The sequence below is a fragment of the Eleutherodactylus coqui genome, chromosome 1 (assembly GCF_035609145.1).
Source record: "Eleutherodactylus coqui strain aEleCoq1 chromosome 1, aEleCoq1.hap1, whole genome shotgun sequence".
NCBI classification, from domain to species: domain Eukaryota; kingdom Metazoa; phylum Chordata; class Amphibia; order Anura; family Eleutherodactylidae; genus Eleutherodactylus; species Eleutherodactylus coqui.
Genome location: NC_089837.1, coordinates 279,395,416 through 279,412,701, shown reverse-complemented (window position 1 = coordinate 279,412,701; position 17,286 = coordinate 279,395,416). Strand labels below are relative to the sequence as shown.

Here is a 17,286-nt window from a genome sequence, read left to right as displayed (position 1 = left end):
GGAAGCTGTTGAGGAATGTTTGGGTTTCCAAGCACAAATCACCCTGTATCATAATGTTCCTAAGGTTCCTAGCAGCACAGCTCCACAGGTGAGGGTTAAGTGAGCTGGCTGGGTGCAGTGTTCTCCAGCAGCCAATCTCCTTTAGCCTGCAGCACATATAAACCCAGCTCCTCTCAGTAGTTGAGGCTGGTCTTGTACTGTTTGGATGTATCTGTTTTGTTCCCACTCAGATCTGTGTTTGCATGTAGGTCTGTTGTGTCTCTTTGCTTCCCTAAAGATGGTTTGGACACTTGTAGTCCTAGTCTGCAGCACATGCAGCTCCCCTTTTCCCTTCCCCTAACAGGTGCAGCCTCCAAACGTCTTATGTCTCGCTCTGTGTGTCAGTTGGTGGATCCCTGACACAGTTCCCTATGTCAACATGGTGGCTGACTGTTTATTCCCCCTGTATGAGAACATGTAGACTTGCTGTGGAGTTTTATCTGTTTGTATGTAAGCTCTGGGGGGAGTCCATGTGGTTTGCACTATATGATGTAGTCTGCTGTGAGTCAGTGCCTGTAGTCTGTCCTGTTGCAGCTTGCGGGGTGATCTGTGTTCTGTTCTGTCCTGTTGCAGCTTGCGGTGTGACCTGTGTTCTGTTCTGTCCTCTTGCAGCTTGCGGTGTGAACTGTTTCCGGTGTCACTGGACTCCTGGTTAGTGTAGGGACTAGCGGTATAGCCAGGAGCCGTGAAGTGGCCCGCTAGCTTCCATGTTTTGATCGTCAACGTTTTGAAATGTCAACTAATACCTGGTATTTATATTCAGCTTTACTACCTGCTACTACGGTAGTGAAGGCATTTTGGCTGCTGTATGCTGTGTTCTCCGGCTCTATGTGTCCTGTTGTTCTGTCCCTGTTATGTGGCATGTTTATGTATCCTGTTCTGGTGCGTGGTTCCTAGGAACAGCTAGGGCTCAGTTCCAAAGACCGCTGGGCCGCCCTTTATCAGGGCGATGTCCCTGCTCAAGTAGGGCCTTGTCATCCTCCCTGTAGCACAGGGCCAGTTGCCTGAGATCTGTGTGTATTCATTCTTGGTCATGATCTTGTGGGCCCCGTGCTTAGTTTGCCCACACAATGGTAACAATATTATTGATTTTTTTGAGGGTGGGAATGCAATTTTCCTGCCGAATCCTTCAGACAAGTGATATTAGATCTCTGGAAGGGCCAATTAGCTTAATTATCCATTATTTTGTCCACCTTATTCCCATATTTAAATCATTTTGCTTCCTTTCGTGAGTGCGATACTAACGCCCTTTTTTGCAACCAGGACTCATAGGAGTCTTTTGCTGTTATCCATTTCTGTTTGTTTAGGGTGTTTGGCTTCTCCTGGAATTGGGTGTATGCATCACGTAATCGTTCACCAAACCTACTAATTTTATCCTTGATGCTTCTTTTTAAAGAAATCACATATGCAATTATCTTGCCTCGGATAACTGCCTTGGCCGTGTCCCAAAATAGCTGAGGGTTACTCGAGTGAGCTTCATTGTCAGATATATACTCTAGCCACCACCCATTCAGTAGTGCACAGAATGTCTCATCCTTTGCTAAATAAGATGGAAACCTCCAAATATAATCCATGCCCCTCAGGAGCTCGTCGCCCAGGGACAATATCACAGGAGCATGTCCCCTATAGAAATTTTTGCCAATCTTGGCATCAAGAGAGAAGACAGAAGTAAGTAGTCTATTCTAGACCCTGAGTTATGCACATGTGAAAAATGGGTGAATTCCCGCCCCTCCAGGTAGAGTTCCTGCCACGTCTCCCTAAGACTGGCCTTTTAAACAAAATTTTCGACGTAGCCAGGCAATCCGGGGCGACAATATTGGATATAATGATTTTCGATTGGAATCATTATATCTAATATTGTCGCCCCGGATTGCGTGGCTACGTAGATCTTCTCCCACCCTAATAACCGCGTTAAAGTCTCCTCCTACCACTTTGCGTTTTTCCGTGTCTGTTAGTAGCTTATCCGATAAGACTGACAAGAATGGTTTATTGTTTGTGTTGGGACTGTATATATTATAAATACTATAGTTCTCCTTTCCTATTATAATATCTAGAGACAAAATCCTCTCCGCATCGTGATACTGTACCCTTCTGAGGAGGAGGAAGGGAGAAATGGCTGATGTCCTGGATGACTTATACAAGAATTCTTTATATATTTCACACAGATTTGATTGCAATGAGTCAAAATATGGCCAAGGCAGAGAGAAGATACTATAGGAGGAGTTGATGGGATTGTTTTCTGCATTTTCTATAGTTACGTCTGGACTGGCTTTCAACCTATGAATTAGCGCACAAATATCTTAATTTATTTTGACTCTTAAGACAATAGAGGAAACCTTTAGTGTGCTGCACGTTGCTAATTAAGAAATCCAACCTCTACCAAAAATAGTACTACTCCAACTAAATTGCTATTGTTGTCGAAAAGGTAAAAAATACATGAGAAATGCTTGTTTTCAAGCATGAGCTTAAATTGTCATGGAAAATATGTGGATTGTACCCTTACCTTGACAGTTCCTTCTACTTCAACAAACCATCGCCTCAGCATAGCTTGAATCTGCCCATCTGTTAACTCAGGATTTGCAGCATGGATCTTCTTTTTTGCTACATCTTCCAAAAGTAGTCTCCGTAACCTCCAGTAAAAAAATGTCCTTGATGTTTTCCATTCAAGTACATCCTGTATTAAACAAACCAGCAAAAAAAATCTAATGTGAAGGCGAAAGGAAAATATTAAGTTACAAGTGAAAACTACCGTAAGTGGTATACTTACAGTTATAACTCCCTTTTCCTGCATTCTACCGGGTGTATCATGCAGATCTGCAAACTGCACAGCCACTTGGTGGTAAATAGGGATCAAAAATTCTTCTCTTTCCTTAAGCTTGTTTTCCAACTCTTTGCAGTCAGCAGGACTAAGCTCTGGAGTTCCTGAGGTGATCAAATATATCCATAAATAAAAGCAGCATGAGGAGATGCATTCCAGTTTTCAAAACAGACTTAAAGTTTGGAGACTTAACAATAAAAGAAACATGCAGCTTTAGTTTCATTTTAATAACAGAATCATTTTCTTGCAACATCTATTCATCCTATTCAAATATTATTGGAAAAAGCGCTGTTCACATTTTTACAAGAAGATAGTTACATACAAGTTACAAAATTAACTGAATTTGAATGGCCCTAATATAGTGTTATATTTAAAACATTAGGGAGAAAACACACAATAAAGCTACCTGCAAACAGGCGATTTAAAAGTTTTGCCTGAGATTCTCAGGTGCAACTTGCATTAGGCAGCACTTGGGCATTATGTCCGTGTGCTGTCCGATGTGTTGAACACAACACATTGACATGTACATACACAATAACTCATTCTGATTTGGGGACAAAAATAGTACATGTGGCATAGCAGTATTTATGGACATTATATGACTTGTATCTTGAATTTATCATTAGTTTTTCTGTCTGAAGGCTCAATCTCTAATTTTTAGTTGTGCATGAGCTGGTGGGTGGAGACTAGTTGCTTTGTCGTCTCCCAAAGACTGTACATGGAAAAACAGAAGATTCTGCTCCATAACACTCTCACACCCAGCAGTAGCAGCAGCAGCATATAAGTTGTTATAGAGAAGTACTGAACAGCAACGATGTGAATAAAGCACATGGCATTGCTCTCAACCACCCTGGATTTGCTGGGATAGTCCTGGATTTTGGGAGGCCTCCACTTTGTCCATAATGGCAGATCACAACAGGGACACTTTGGGCGGCCACGTGGGGCGCAAGGCTCTACCATAGCTGTGCAATCGATCCCTACTAAAATACTCTATTGGCTCTGTCCCACCATCCTTTTACAGAGCAACTGCGCTCTCGCATTCAGTCCTTTACTGTCCCTGAAGCTTTCTCCTCTGTGCTCAAACAATGTTTTGTCATAGGAGTAGGAGTGTCAAACTAACATCTCACTTCCTCACAGGTGATGATAACGTGGTGTCAAGGCCAAAAGACCATCCGAATTGTGTCCTTGTGCCTCCTCAGTAAAGAGGCAACCAGCCACTGCACACCGGTGCCTCTGCAGAATGCCGAATGTGGAGTCACTGGAATTGGGACAGCAGAATAGAAGACAGAAAAGAATCTGAGAGAGGGATAGTCAGAAGAAACATTATAACATCACCAGTGATAACATATGAGCAAGATCAGCAGCTTCATGTACTGCTGGCTGCTGATAAAGAACTGCCCCAGTCCTCAGGCCCTTTCTTTCTTGAATACTCACTGAAGACCTGGCACTTTTTTTTTTCTTATTTTAGGTATGCCCTCCTGAACTAGCCTTCCATAAATCTATAACAAAGTGTAAGGTGCATGAATGTTATTGGGACAATATAATATTAGGGTGCATTCACACATGGCAGATTTGCTCAGGTTTTTTCGCAGCAGAAAAATGCACTGCAAATGCACACCAAAATGCACATCAAAGACACGGATTTTAGTGCAGATCAATCCTCCATTTTACCTCTTCAATTTAGCCCCTTGAGTGGCACGCCCGGAAATTTTCCGGGACGAGCTCCACTGCCGATAGTGATATAGCCTGGAAGATTTCCGGGCTATGTATCACTATGGGAGCTGCAGAGCACAATGCCACAAGCTGTGGCAGTGTGCTCTGCCTGCACAGTCCCACAGAGAACAAAGCAAGGGCTTTGAAAAACCAGCAGAAGATATTGCCGATATGCCGGCAATCTCCTGCTTTGTTTACAGCTTGCTATAGAGACCATCGGCTTGTCAGAAGCAAGCCGATGGTCTCTGTGGCAGGGAGAGCTTGGTGCTTGGCTGTGAGAGGACAGCTAGGTACCAGCTCTTACAGCAGAGATCAGAGAAAACCTCCGATCTCTGCTGTGTTAACCCTTTACATGCGGCAGTCTATGTGACTGCAGCATGTAAAGGGCTGTCACTGCAGCATGTAAAGGGCTGTCACCATCGGACCCCCGGAATGTGATTAGGGGGTCCTGGTGGGTCCCTGTGGAAGTCCCCTAAAGGGACAAAAAAAAAAAAAATTTAATAAAAATTAAAATAAAAAAAAAAATTATAAAAAAAATTATAAAAACACTTGTCTCCCTTTACTTTGTAAAAAATCAAAAATACAATCACACATGTGGTATCCGTGTGCATCGTAATGACCCAGAGAAGGAAGTGAATACATTATTTAATCCCTTAATGACATGGCCCCTTTTTTTCTTTTTTCCCCATTTCTTTTTTTCCTCCCCCCTGTTTAAAAAAATCACTACTTGTCCCGCAAAAAACAAGCCCTTATATGGCCATGTCAATGGAAAAATGAAAAAGTTATGGCTCTTGAGACGCAACTGCAAAATTAGTTGAAATTCAATGATTAGACCATTTAAAAAAACCTGCCCTGGTGGGCACGACAGGGTGGTAGGGAACCCGCCACTCACGGGGTTAATTAATTGAAGGGCCAAAATTCATGGTGGATCCACACCACACTACAAACCATTTGGTAGGGATTTTGATGCAGACTTGCTGCAAATTTTTTCTGCAAATCTAGAAAAAATTCACCACATGTGAACACAGCCTTAAAGTGGTTTTAGAAGTTAATACAAATTCCGGAGGACATATAATAGTATAAAATAAAGAGAAAACTTTAACCCCTTAACGCCACAGGACGTAAGCTTACGTCATGGGCGCATGGTACTTTGGGCAAATGGACGTAAGCTTATGTCCTGTGTTTAAAGTGTTGCCGCGATGACAATCGCGGCGACACGGTAGTGACGACATAGTTAGCAGCCAATCACTACTTGTGGGTAGGGGACCAATCACAGCATTCCTGCCCTAGTGATTGCTGTGATTCGTCAATGCAGCGTGTGATTACTCAGTGTAGCGTTGACGTATCTGTCAATGTAAACAAAAAAAATTCCTGTAGTGTTTTCATTTCATAGTCACCTATCACGTCATTAATCAGTGTAGCGTGTGGTTAGTCAGTGTAGCATTGGCGTATTCCTCAGTGTAAAAAAACAAAACACAAATGTTTTTGCTGTGTTTCTGACCCCAGCCCGTGGTCATTATTTTTTATAGTAGTATGGCCCGGGAACCGGTACACCCATTGCTAGACCAGGGTTACCATCTGTACCTAGATAATGTTTACACTAGTGTTCCCTTATTTAAGAGCGTTGCTCCAGAAGAACAGTGGCATGTGGCACTGTTAGAAAAAAATCAGAAAAGCCTCCCTAAGACGCTGCTTGGGCAAATTCTCAGAAGGGGTGAGAGCCGGGCATTATGCAGCAGTACCGCCTGCCCAGTACAAGGTACCAGTACAGAGACCCCCCAAGCCAGACTGCATTCTTGATTTCAATAGGTACATGGGAGTTGACCTGCAAGACATCGAAAGGGTTAATAAACTTGCTAAATGCTATTTTGAATACTTTGAAGGGTGCAGCTTTTAAAATGGGGTGATTCATGAGGGGTTTCTGACGTACAAGGTCTTAAAATCCACGTCAAAACTGAATTGCTCCTTTAAAAAATTCAGCTTTTGAAATTTGCTAGTAAATTTGAAAAATTGCTAATTTTAAAAAAAAATCATTATTTATAAAACTGCAATTCAACATTTACCAAATTCAAAAACAAAATATATGTGTACATACATCTTTAACTTTCCAAAATATCAGTCACAATATGGGACCAGGTAGGTCCTGACCATATGTACCTTAACTTGCAGCAAGGGTAAGGAAAGGGAACATAGAAGGTTTGAGGGGGAGGGAAAAGCAAGAAGACAAAGACAAAGATGGATAAGACAAAAAAAAGGGGGGGGGGGAACAAATACAAGTCCCTATGTTCCGTAAGAGAAGGCATATAAGGCGTGGAGGTGGGGTATTTAATAACTGGCTGAAAACCCCTTTTGGAAAAGCTACCTAACGTTCTGTCCAGAAAGATTCTTATATTCATCAGAGTTTTTGAACTCCAGCCAATGATGCCACGTTTTGGCAAATTTTTCATGAGCGTCTTTGAGTGATGCTGTGAGCTCTTCCATCTCTCTGATCTCACATATAAGATGAAACCACAATGAAATGGAGGGCGGTAGTGTTTGTCTCCAAAGTTTTGGGACATAAGCCCTTGCTGCGTTTACCAGGTGTCTCACCACTGAGCGCCTGTAGGTATACTCCGGGATGTCACTGAGATGCAGGAGGAAGAATGCGGGTGATTTTGGCAGAGCGAAGTCCGTGAATTTGGAGGCAAAATGCCACACCTCAGACCAAAAACCTGTCAGCACTGGGCAGTCCCAGAAAATGTGTAATAAAGTCCCCTGGCCAGCACCGCATCTCCAACAAAGTGGGGAGACTGCAGGGAACATTTTATGTAACCAGGAGGGCACCCTGAACCAGCGAGAGAGAATTTTGAATCCTCTTTCCTGAATCTGGCTTGAAATGGAGGACTTATGCGTGTAAGTGTAGATTTTTATTAACTGTTCAGGTGTAAATGACATCCCCAACTCCCTCTCCCGGGCCAAGACATATGGAGGTGTGGAGTTCTCCGCATCCAATGATAGAATATTATACATGCGTGAGAGGGTATGGCGTGAGGGACCCGCCCCGCTACAAAGTTGCTCAAATAGAGTCTTTGCTCGTGAAAATCCCGTGGTTGAGGGTAGAGAAAGGAGAAAATGCCTAATTTGATGAATTTGCCAGAAGTTCAGCGGCACTGGGTCTGTGATGTTGGTCAGCTCATCTACTGACAACCAATGTCCCTCTGAGATAAAATAGAACGCTCTAAACCTGCCGTTACGAAGCCAGGCTTGAAACCCACCAACCTCCAGACTAGGAGGGAAGGCTGGGTTACCTAGGATAGGAAACAGTGGTGAGGGACTCGGTGAAACCCCAGGCCTGTGGAGTACCCAAGATAGCACTCTAAGAGTGGGTCCTATTGTAGGATGCGACCTAATCTCCGCTGGGATGTCTCCTTGAACCCAAGGGAGGGCCAACAAGGGTATTGAGGAAAATGTCTGTTCCATTGAGATCCACTGCTTATTTTCCGAATGCCTGACCCAGTCAACCACTCTCATTAATTTAATTACTGCTAAATTTATATACTGCGTGGAGTCCTAGAAAAATAAATTAACACCTAAAAAATAATGGCAGTATAAAGTAGGCCTATGGGAAATGTTTGTTATTAACTATTTTGTGGTGTTTGACTATCTGTCGTACAAAGAGAAAAACTAATTAAATTTGGATTTTTTTTCTTAATAAAGACAAAATTTATTGATACAATTTCTCCACTAACAAATTACACTAAGTCACAAAAAAAAAAATTCTGAATCAAATCAATAAGTAAAAGCATTCAAAAGCTATTTCCCTCATAAAGTGACAGATGTCAGATTTGAAAAATAAGGCTTGGTCATTAAGGCCAAAAGTGGCCATATCCTTAAGGGGTTAATCTCCTTTTAAATGTCCCTGTGGTCCAACATCATTGCTGCAATCCCATGTGACTACAGAAAGCAAACAATCGCTTCGCAGTCATGTACCATTCATCCAGACATGATCACTGAGGTCAATGATTGGCTGCAGCGGTCACCTGAGCGAGGAAAGGCTCATAAACGCTGCAGGAGATTGTGAGGATTTATGAGAAAAATATAAATGCTTGTAAAGTAAGGGCCGTAACATAGGCCCAGGGGGCCGTGGGTGGAGGCCCACATAACAGGCTTAGCAGGGAGTGGTAGGAAAAGGTTAACAATTGCGAGGAAGAGAGGAGGTAGGAGGAGCTACAAAAGTGCAGAAATGTCCAATGGAGATTGAAAGCTAAGAAGAAAAAAGCAGGAAGATAAGGAAGAAGCAGAGAAGAGCCTATACATGCCATGGATGTGGACGCCGTAATTGAATGGTTGCATGCTGCTGCCGCTGTCTGAGGTCCTTACTGGCTTCAGGCTGGAGGAAGCCTTGGTGACGTCCGCAGCGGTGAGAGATGCAATGCTGAAATATAGCTCGTCCTCCAGGGCAGCTAAGCCCAGAGCACGCGCTGAGTGCCTGATACTGTCTAGGAAGCCCTTCAGAGGAGCTCCTTCCACTTGCTAGAAGAAAAAGTCGACCTGGGAGGAATGGTGGCAAGGCACAGTGCCGGATGCTAGGCTTCACTCTGAAAAAGAGGTGGGGCCTAAGGCTCAGCTGACACTCGAGAACAGTAGCATCATGAGGGGAAGCTCACCTGGTGATGTGACAGCTTCCTTGTCACCCAGATGGAAGTAGCAGAAGCGTGGATGCCAGACATCCGGAGGAGGGTCGGTCCGGAGATTGATGCGGCCGAGGGAACGGATGGCAAACGAAAGGAATCGTCGAGAGACAGTCAGGATGTCAGAGGTTCCCCATGGGTCAGAAGAGGAAGCAGCGACGTCTTGTCAGAATACAGGGACACCGGCTGGTGGAATCCCAGCTCCTACGCAGCAATGCTATGTCTGTATAATTTTGAGAATCATATGCCGCTCACAGGCATCTGGTTAGGTCAGGGGTATGGGAGTACAGCATCTGACTTAAATGTGCGCACTGGTGCAAGTGAAACTAATAGAGATAGTTACGTTTCTAAATTGATACTCGGATAGAGTTAAAGCGGAGTTGTGGTTTTTAGGTTTTCGCAACAGTTTTAAAATTCCGCCTCCTTTGCATTGGGTTCCCTTTTCTAATAAGAATTTTCAGTCTGCCCTTATGTATCCAGCAATAGTTGAAGAAAACCTGGAAAAGTAGGCGCCATTAGGGCGCATGTCAGGGTCCTTTTTGGATTTCGTAGTCTCTCCGCTAGGTGTAGTCCGCAAAAAACAGCCAAATAAATTTCAGCTGATTCACCACTTATCGTATCCAAAAAGTATATTGGTCAATGATGGAATACATGTTCATAGAATCATACAATGGTAGAGTTGTATTAAGAGAAGCTTAGAGTCTAGATCACGTGAGGTAATTATTCCCCTCTACTCTTCCTTAGTCAGACTTCATCTGGAATATTGTGTCCGGTTCTGGGTACCCCACTTTAAAAAAGACATAGACAAACTGGAGCAAATTCAGAGAAGAGTTACCAAGATGGTAAGCAGTATGCAAATCATGTACTATCAGGAACGGTTAACGGATCTGGGAATGTTTAGCTTGCAAAAAAGAAGGCTGAGAGGAGACTTAATAGCTGTCTACAAATATCTGCAGGGCTGTTACAGTGTAGAGGGATCAGCCTTATTCTCATTTGCACAAGGAAAGACTAGAAGCAATGGGATGAAACTGGAGGAGACACAAATTAGATATTAGAAAAAAACTTTCTGACAGTGAGGGCGATCAATGAGTGGAACATGTTACCACGGGAGGTGGTGAGTTCTCCATTAATGGAAGTGTTCAAACAAAGGCTGGACAAATATCTGTCTGGGATTATTTAGTGAATCCTGCACTGAGCAGGGGGTTGGACGAGAAGACCCTGGAGGTCCTTTCCAACTCTATCATTCTATGGTTCCTTTTCCCCAGACTCTCAAAATAAGTCCCAACACATGACAATGTGAGAACTGGACCATAAGCAACAATTCAGTCTAGAGGAGTGGAACCAGGCTTTTGCCTGGACCAAGAAAGTATTACACAGGATTGCCCACTGGGAATCCTCGCAGAAGTTATGTCTGCGGTCGTACCTGATGCTGGCGATGGTTACTAGGATGAAAAAAACACCCCCAAGTTGCGTTGGAGGGGGTGCAGTGTGAAGGGCTCGTAGTTCCACATGTGGTGGTTGCGCCCAGCTATATGCTCCTTTTAAAACGTGGTCCTTAAATTCATATAAGCTGTAATGCGTCAGTTTATGTCTCCAGACCCAGCTCTGGCTCTAAACACAAACAAACTGCCCCCATTTTACGCAAACCTGACCGCATATTATCCACGCATCATGATTAATGATTGCTAGACATTGGAAATCAATGGCGGTCCCCTCAATTCCTGAGGTCATTAGTTTGGTTACCCAAACTTTTCACCCGGAAGAAATTTACTCCCACAGATATGCCACTAATGTTTCCTGTATGTCCTCGTGAGCAACATGGGTAGATTATAACTCTTGGGGTCCGTGAGAGAAGGGATTTTGTTTGACAGTAAGGCTACTTGCGCTGAATCTGTTGGCAAAAACCGCAGATGGGCATTCGGGAATCTATCGAAACCCACAAGTTATTCACGTATAGATTTCCTTTTCCTTGACACGCATGCCATAGCATTTGTCATGTACTGTTAATTACAATTTGAACTGCTCACCTGGGGTACTGTTGTCTCCACTGGAACCTGGGGAGGAGACATGGGTTTGGCTGACTCACTGACAGTGAAGGGGCAGTTCACGCCCCCAGCAGTGGATTTGAGGATGCTGGAATGGCACCCAGCACTGGATTGGCAGCCTCCCCGGCCTCGTTGATTCTTCACTGCCGCCCCCGCTGGCAAGGTTCCAGGTGGTGTAGCGTAGGGTCCTCTGCAGCCTGCAGTAACTTTCCTAGGTGAATTCCCACCATTTCCCCTCACAGCTCCTGTCAAACTTACTCTGCTGACGCCACTTGTGCTGTTGCGGCTCATGTGTGGTCAGTCTCCCTGCCACTGTGTTCCATTTCCCCTGCAGTGCTGCTTTACATGCCGCTGGGGTCACCGTCCCCAGCTGTCACTCCCAGGTTACAATACGCTCTTTGGGAAAACACCAGCGAGAACACCAGGGATGTCACATGCTGCTTGGGGTGGGGGGAGCCAAGCAACACCGATAAGTCACCAGGGACCTGACCTACTGACAGCTGGGGGGGTTGATATTCGGCAGTCAGTTTACACAGCCAAAGCCAGCACATGACATTCTGCAGAAAACAGCCAATCTATTCATGGAGGCATCACCAGCACCTTCCCCGTCAAGCAGTCAGCCCAACCCATGTCGCCACCAAAGCTCCAGTGGAGACAAGATACAACAGTACCCTCACTTGGTTCTACAACTATGCCTCTTTGTTTTTTTACCTATGGTCTTTTGTTTGGAAAAATTATCTTCAATAAAAATAAAATTATAAAAATTAAAAAAAAATAAGGGGGGTAGAGGGGTTAAGGATGTGACAAAACAATTTTGAGTAGGCCATGGCCTGAAAGGTTTTCGGAAGGGGAATTGGTGACCATATAAAAGTAGGCCAGTATCTTTTAAATTGTTGGAACAATTGGGTAGTACTGGGAAAAGGGTATTGCGATGATTTTGAGATGGCATTATTTAAAATACCTTTTTCATTGGCATTTTTCGGGGCACTACATCAAGGAAAGTTAGTTACTCCTTGCAAAAAGGTGAGAGGTGGTTTGTGTATGGAGGATGTGATGCCCTCTGAAGATCGGCTGGATGTCTGGATTTGTCATTTCAAGACAGACCAGGTGAGAAAGGGTCTGAGGATTCTTCTAGGTCGGGTGGAAGGGGCACGAATGTGTCCAGTTAATTGTTGGGGTAGTTATAAAAGTTTTTCATGAGTTGTTGCAGAATCGTTATTGTATCATGCAAACAGTTCCTTTTTGTCCAGATTTCAACTTATTGCAGTTTTTCGTAAGGCATTGGCGAGCCTGGGACTTGATAGTTCCCATTCCAGGTCTTATTCCTTCTGGGTAGGTGCAGCAATGGAGGCGGCTAGTTAGGGATTGGATTCAAAGGTGGTAAAGAGGATCGGTAGATGGGAATCCAGTCATCATAAATATTATGTAAGACTGCATTTACCATGAGGAAAAAATTGAATGGCGGGTCGAGGGCAGGATGCAGCAATTGTTTAATTATAGTTAAATTTTGTGGTATTTTTTTCTTTTTCTTGTTTTGCAGATCGACGCCCGGCTCTAGTATGAAAACTGGTCCATTCATATGTGTACTGTGATGCGAAGAGAAAAATATCTGCCTGAACGAAAGACAGTTGGGTTTGCGCGGAACGTCGTGACAATAGGTTGGATAGGTTAGCGGGGTATAGCACAACGTAGGGTCCTTCTGCCGTTACAATATTTCATGGGTTTGGATAGAGTCCCTAACATATTGGTGCTTCACATTGGGGGGAATGATTTGCATTGTAGGCCTTTTTTGGAAACTGACGTGAGACATTCATTATGATATCCCATACCTGTTAACTTCTTTCCCCTGATTATTGGTGGTTTGGTCTGAGATTGTGCTGTGTAAATCATGGCACAATGTGAGGTCAGTAGAGAGGCTTAAAGCGCAGGTAAAAGTTAACAGAGTGATCTCAGATTTTGAGGCTTATAATGGTGGAGTGGCCATTAGGCAGAGCTGGAGCCTGGACATGGGAATTTCTGGTGCAGTGACAGTGTCCACTATTAGGAATGGGCATAGACCTATGGTCACATTGGCGATCCAAATGAAAATGGAGAGAGCTTTAGTGCTGTGAGCTGCATTGCAGGCTTGAGGTGGTCAAGTCAGGCTCGCTGTAGTGGGTTAGGTCCTTGGAGTCTGCTATAAAATTGGTTGAATGGGGGAGGCAGGGTGTGGATAGCCCCCTTCCCCCCTCTCATTGGTGTGTCTTGGTGTCTGGCGCATCTTGGCTCTGATGGGGGGGGGGTTGTCCTTGCAGAGATAGTGGAGTTTCTAGCCTTGTAAAGGCTAGTGGCGACTCTAAGTCAGTTGGAGTGCAGCTGGAGGCAATTGGGATATTTCCCTTTAAATGGTGACGCGTCAGATTTTGGGGCTCCAAAGACCTTCACCCTTTGGTTAAATTAATTTAATTTAGGCTTTTGGTTAAAGGATTAATATATGTTAAATTGTAATAAAATGGCTGCTGTGGCCAAATTATCCAAAAAGAGGTGTTTGTCATCATTGGGGAAGTAGTGGGTGTGGGGTTGGTAAATGGGAGGTTGTAGAGGTCATGGGGGAGGGGTGCTACAGCAGGTAACAAATCTGGTATACCTGAGTTATGTTATAAAATAATAAAATAAATTAAACTCACTCATTCGATCCACTGCCACTCCAGTGCCGTGCTCTGGTCCTCTCCGCTGGAATTTGTGTTAGCTTCAGCAGGGACATTCAATATACACACATGACAGCTGCAGCCAATCATTGTTCTCACTGGCATATGGTATGGGAGCGCTGAGACCAGTAATTGGTTGCAGTAGTCGTGTTATGTGTATATACAGCCATGTCACACGTTGCTCTGCAGCATGTCAGAAAGGCCCAGCAAAGACCACTCATACAGCAGCATTGCTTATCAAACAGGTGGGTATAGCTTATTTTATAACATTCCAAGGTATTAAAAAAAAAGTTTAACTCGAGACTTCATTTCACCCCTCAGTGACTAGCCTATTTATGACCAAGCAATATTTCTCAGTTTTTTTTCATTATCACATTCCAAGATTCATAGTTTTATTTTTATGTCAACGTAGCCATATTAGAAGTTGTTTTTTGCAAAACGAGTCACCTTTTTTAATTACACCCTTTTTAGATCCAAACAGTGCATTGTAAAACTGTTATGCATTTTTTGAGGGGGAGGTGTGATGAAAAAGAGCAGTAATTTTGTCATTGTTTTTTTTTACAGTGGTATAAGTATGTAGTATAAGATGATAAATGTATTTGAGTCAATATGATTACATATATATATATATATATATATATATATATATATATATATATTTAAGAATTTAATACCAATAACAAATTTAGATTTTTAAAGTGCTTACTTTTGCACAATAAAAATAGACCTAGATAATAGTTAACAATAAAGATAAATGTTTTTTTCTGTCAACACATTCAAAGACCCATAGCATTTTCTATTCTTTGGGGCTCATTATGACCATAGAATAGGGTAGTGTTGCTAATTTGGGCCACAGTGTGAGTCCTATCACTAATTGGGCCAAAGAGCCAGTCTTACTGAGCCTAAGAGGAGGTTTTATTACTAAGTGGGCCACAGCATAGGCACTATTGCTAAGTAAGAGCACAGGGGGGTACTATTACTAGTTAAGACCAGAGCAAGCACATTATTACTATTGAGGGCACAGAGAAATTTATTAAAGTTTGCAGCAGCAGAATGAAAAAAAGTGTGCAGAAACGAGTCATGAAAATCTCAGTGGAGGTCTGGACCAAGACAAAAGAAACAGAATACGGACAACTTACTTTTTTTCTGGAGGTGGGGATAGTAAATTCTGAGCTTTACTGAAGGGCCCCATGATAGATCCCTATCATACTGTAAGTCTAGATCAGTAGACCTGTGGTTGGGCCGCAACACTCATCTGGAAAAAGCTCCCTTAATTATGCTTGCCTGAAACTAGCTACATAGAGAAGAAATATAGTTCCTGGTTCTGGTGCTGTATTAATGTTGAGCATGGTTATTGATCTGTATTATTAAACTGAGCTTGGTTCTGAAATTGTATTTATACTCATTGTAAAAAAAAATCAAGCACCTAGAAGGATTTGTTGAAATCATATGAAACTTTATAAGTGTGATTGAAACATTGATATAAGTGATTACAATTTTCAGAGCAAAATGATAGTTTTGTATCACATCTTGCATCCAAGCTAGAGCCTCCCTTTAAATGTTCAGACAGGCATGGAGGCATGCAGGTTCCATATGGTATTGTAATGGATTGTAATAAACTAAGTAAAATGCCTACTGCAAATACATGCTTTTTCTACTAACACACGCTGCCTCTTTAAATGCTGACTAACTACTTGCTCCCCCGTCCCACTGTGTTCCTGACAATTTACTCAATATGGCGACTCCCTACTCCAGGAATTTCGAGATGATGACGTTAGCTCCTGGAGGGAGAAAACCCTTCAAAGCAATAACCAATCAGCTACAGATTCGTACTTCATGATGTATTAACTATGCACACTGTCTATAAAACCCAATGCAACTTGATTAGAATAAAGAAGCTTCATTTAGCTGAACAGCAGGTTTCACTGTAATTCTTCCATGCATGCACAGGCCTTAGACCTTCTAATCAGGAAGGGGGCAGATATTCATCATTAGGTATATTAGTACCAATCTATAACAGTATCCTACAGCACATTGGTCCACATTTGCTGTAACTGAGAATCTAGATCGTGCAAACTTGTAGGCTATTGAATTTGACATCCAGGGTAGGCCATGGAAGTGTGGCAATGTTGTGAAGGCATTCCTCTGACATCTTTGCTGTGTGTGGCCACGCATTATCCTGCTAGAAAATGCCTCTTGGAAGCTCTGCCATGAGAGGCAACACATGTGACTGCAGGATGTCCTCAACAGATCATTGAGTTATTATTGTCCCTCGTACCACTAATAGGGGTGAACAACTGTTGTATGTAATGGCCCCCAAACCAGCAGTTGGGGGCAGGATTGAGGCACTTACCCCATGGTCTCCAGAAGCGAACACTGCCGTCGTCAATGCCCACATTAAAGCTTGATAAGTGGCTAAAGACAACTCTTTTCCACTCCATAGCAGTCCAAGTTTAGTTGTTGAGGACACCACTGTAAATTGAGGTGGCAGTGGGTGGGTGTCAAAGGCAGTTCACGTCATTGGCATTGTGAAACTAAATGTGACTTCAGCCAAACACCTGGAAATGGTGCAGGCAGACACAGCGGCAACAAAACAATTGGAACTGCACATGCTCGTCAGACAATCAGATGATCCCCTCCACTGGTGGTCTGTCGAGGGCATCCTGAACCCATTCACCTTGTGTGTGTGTCCTTTTGCATCCACTGGTGGCAATTCGTCAATATAATCTTCCAGCTTCTCGCATTCTAGTAATGTGCCCCTTCTGAAAACCTGTTAATTTGGCAAGATCTCTTCAACTGCATAGTAGAGGCATGTCTAGGGGTGAACAAGGTCCGCGCAAGCGGAAAAAAGTTCCACTACACACAAGTAGCTGCTGAGAGCCTTTATAGGCCAAGGGTGGAACCACTATTAGCGCCTCAGGTGGGAAGGCCGTTATCTAATCATGCCACAACTCTAATGATTTGCATATCTGCCTGAGATGTAAATGCATGCTGAGTTTTGCAGCAAAACGACAACTCCTTCTAGGCGCTGGATTTTTTTTTTTACACACGCTGTAGTTTATGAGCTTGGTTCTGGAATTATATTTATGTACTGATGGGTGCTGTATTTATGTACCAAGCTTGGTCAGCTGCTGTATTTTTGTTAAACAGATAAAGTTAAGGATGAAAGGAGCAACCGCCGATGACCGCACAATAATTTATGTGGCCAGGGTTTTTCTAAGTATGACCTGCCTCACCGTGTGTTTTTACTGTTAGGGCAAGTCACTACTCAAGAGCCAGTGCTGGTACTTTCCCCAAAGTCTAAAATTTGCCCC

At 43.3% G+C, this 17,286-nt stretch overlaps 1 protein-coding gene across 1 annotated transcript in view; it reads right to left on the bottom strand.

The window, feature by feature from the left end:
* The window catches only part of ACACA (acetyl-CoA carboxylase alpha), an 856,108-nt gene that overhangs the window by 44,960 nt on the left and 793,862 nt on the right, over positions 1–17,286 (bottom strand). Inside the window, exons 52-53 of the mRNA XM_066609221.1 lie at positions 2,807–2,961; positions 2,543–2,713 (exon numbers count right to left, since the gene is read on the bottom strand). Of these exons, the coding sequence (XP_066465318.1) occupies positions 2,543–2,713; positions 2,807–2,961 (326 nt within the window). The remainder of the gene's footprint in view (positions 1–2,542; positions 2,714–2,806; positions 2,962–17,286) is intronic.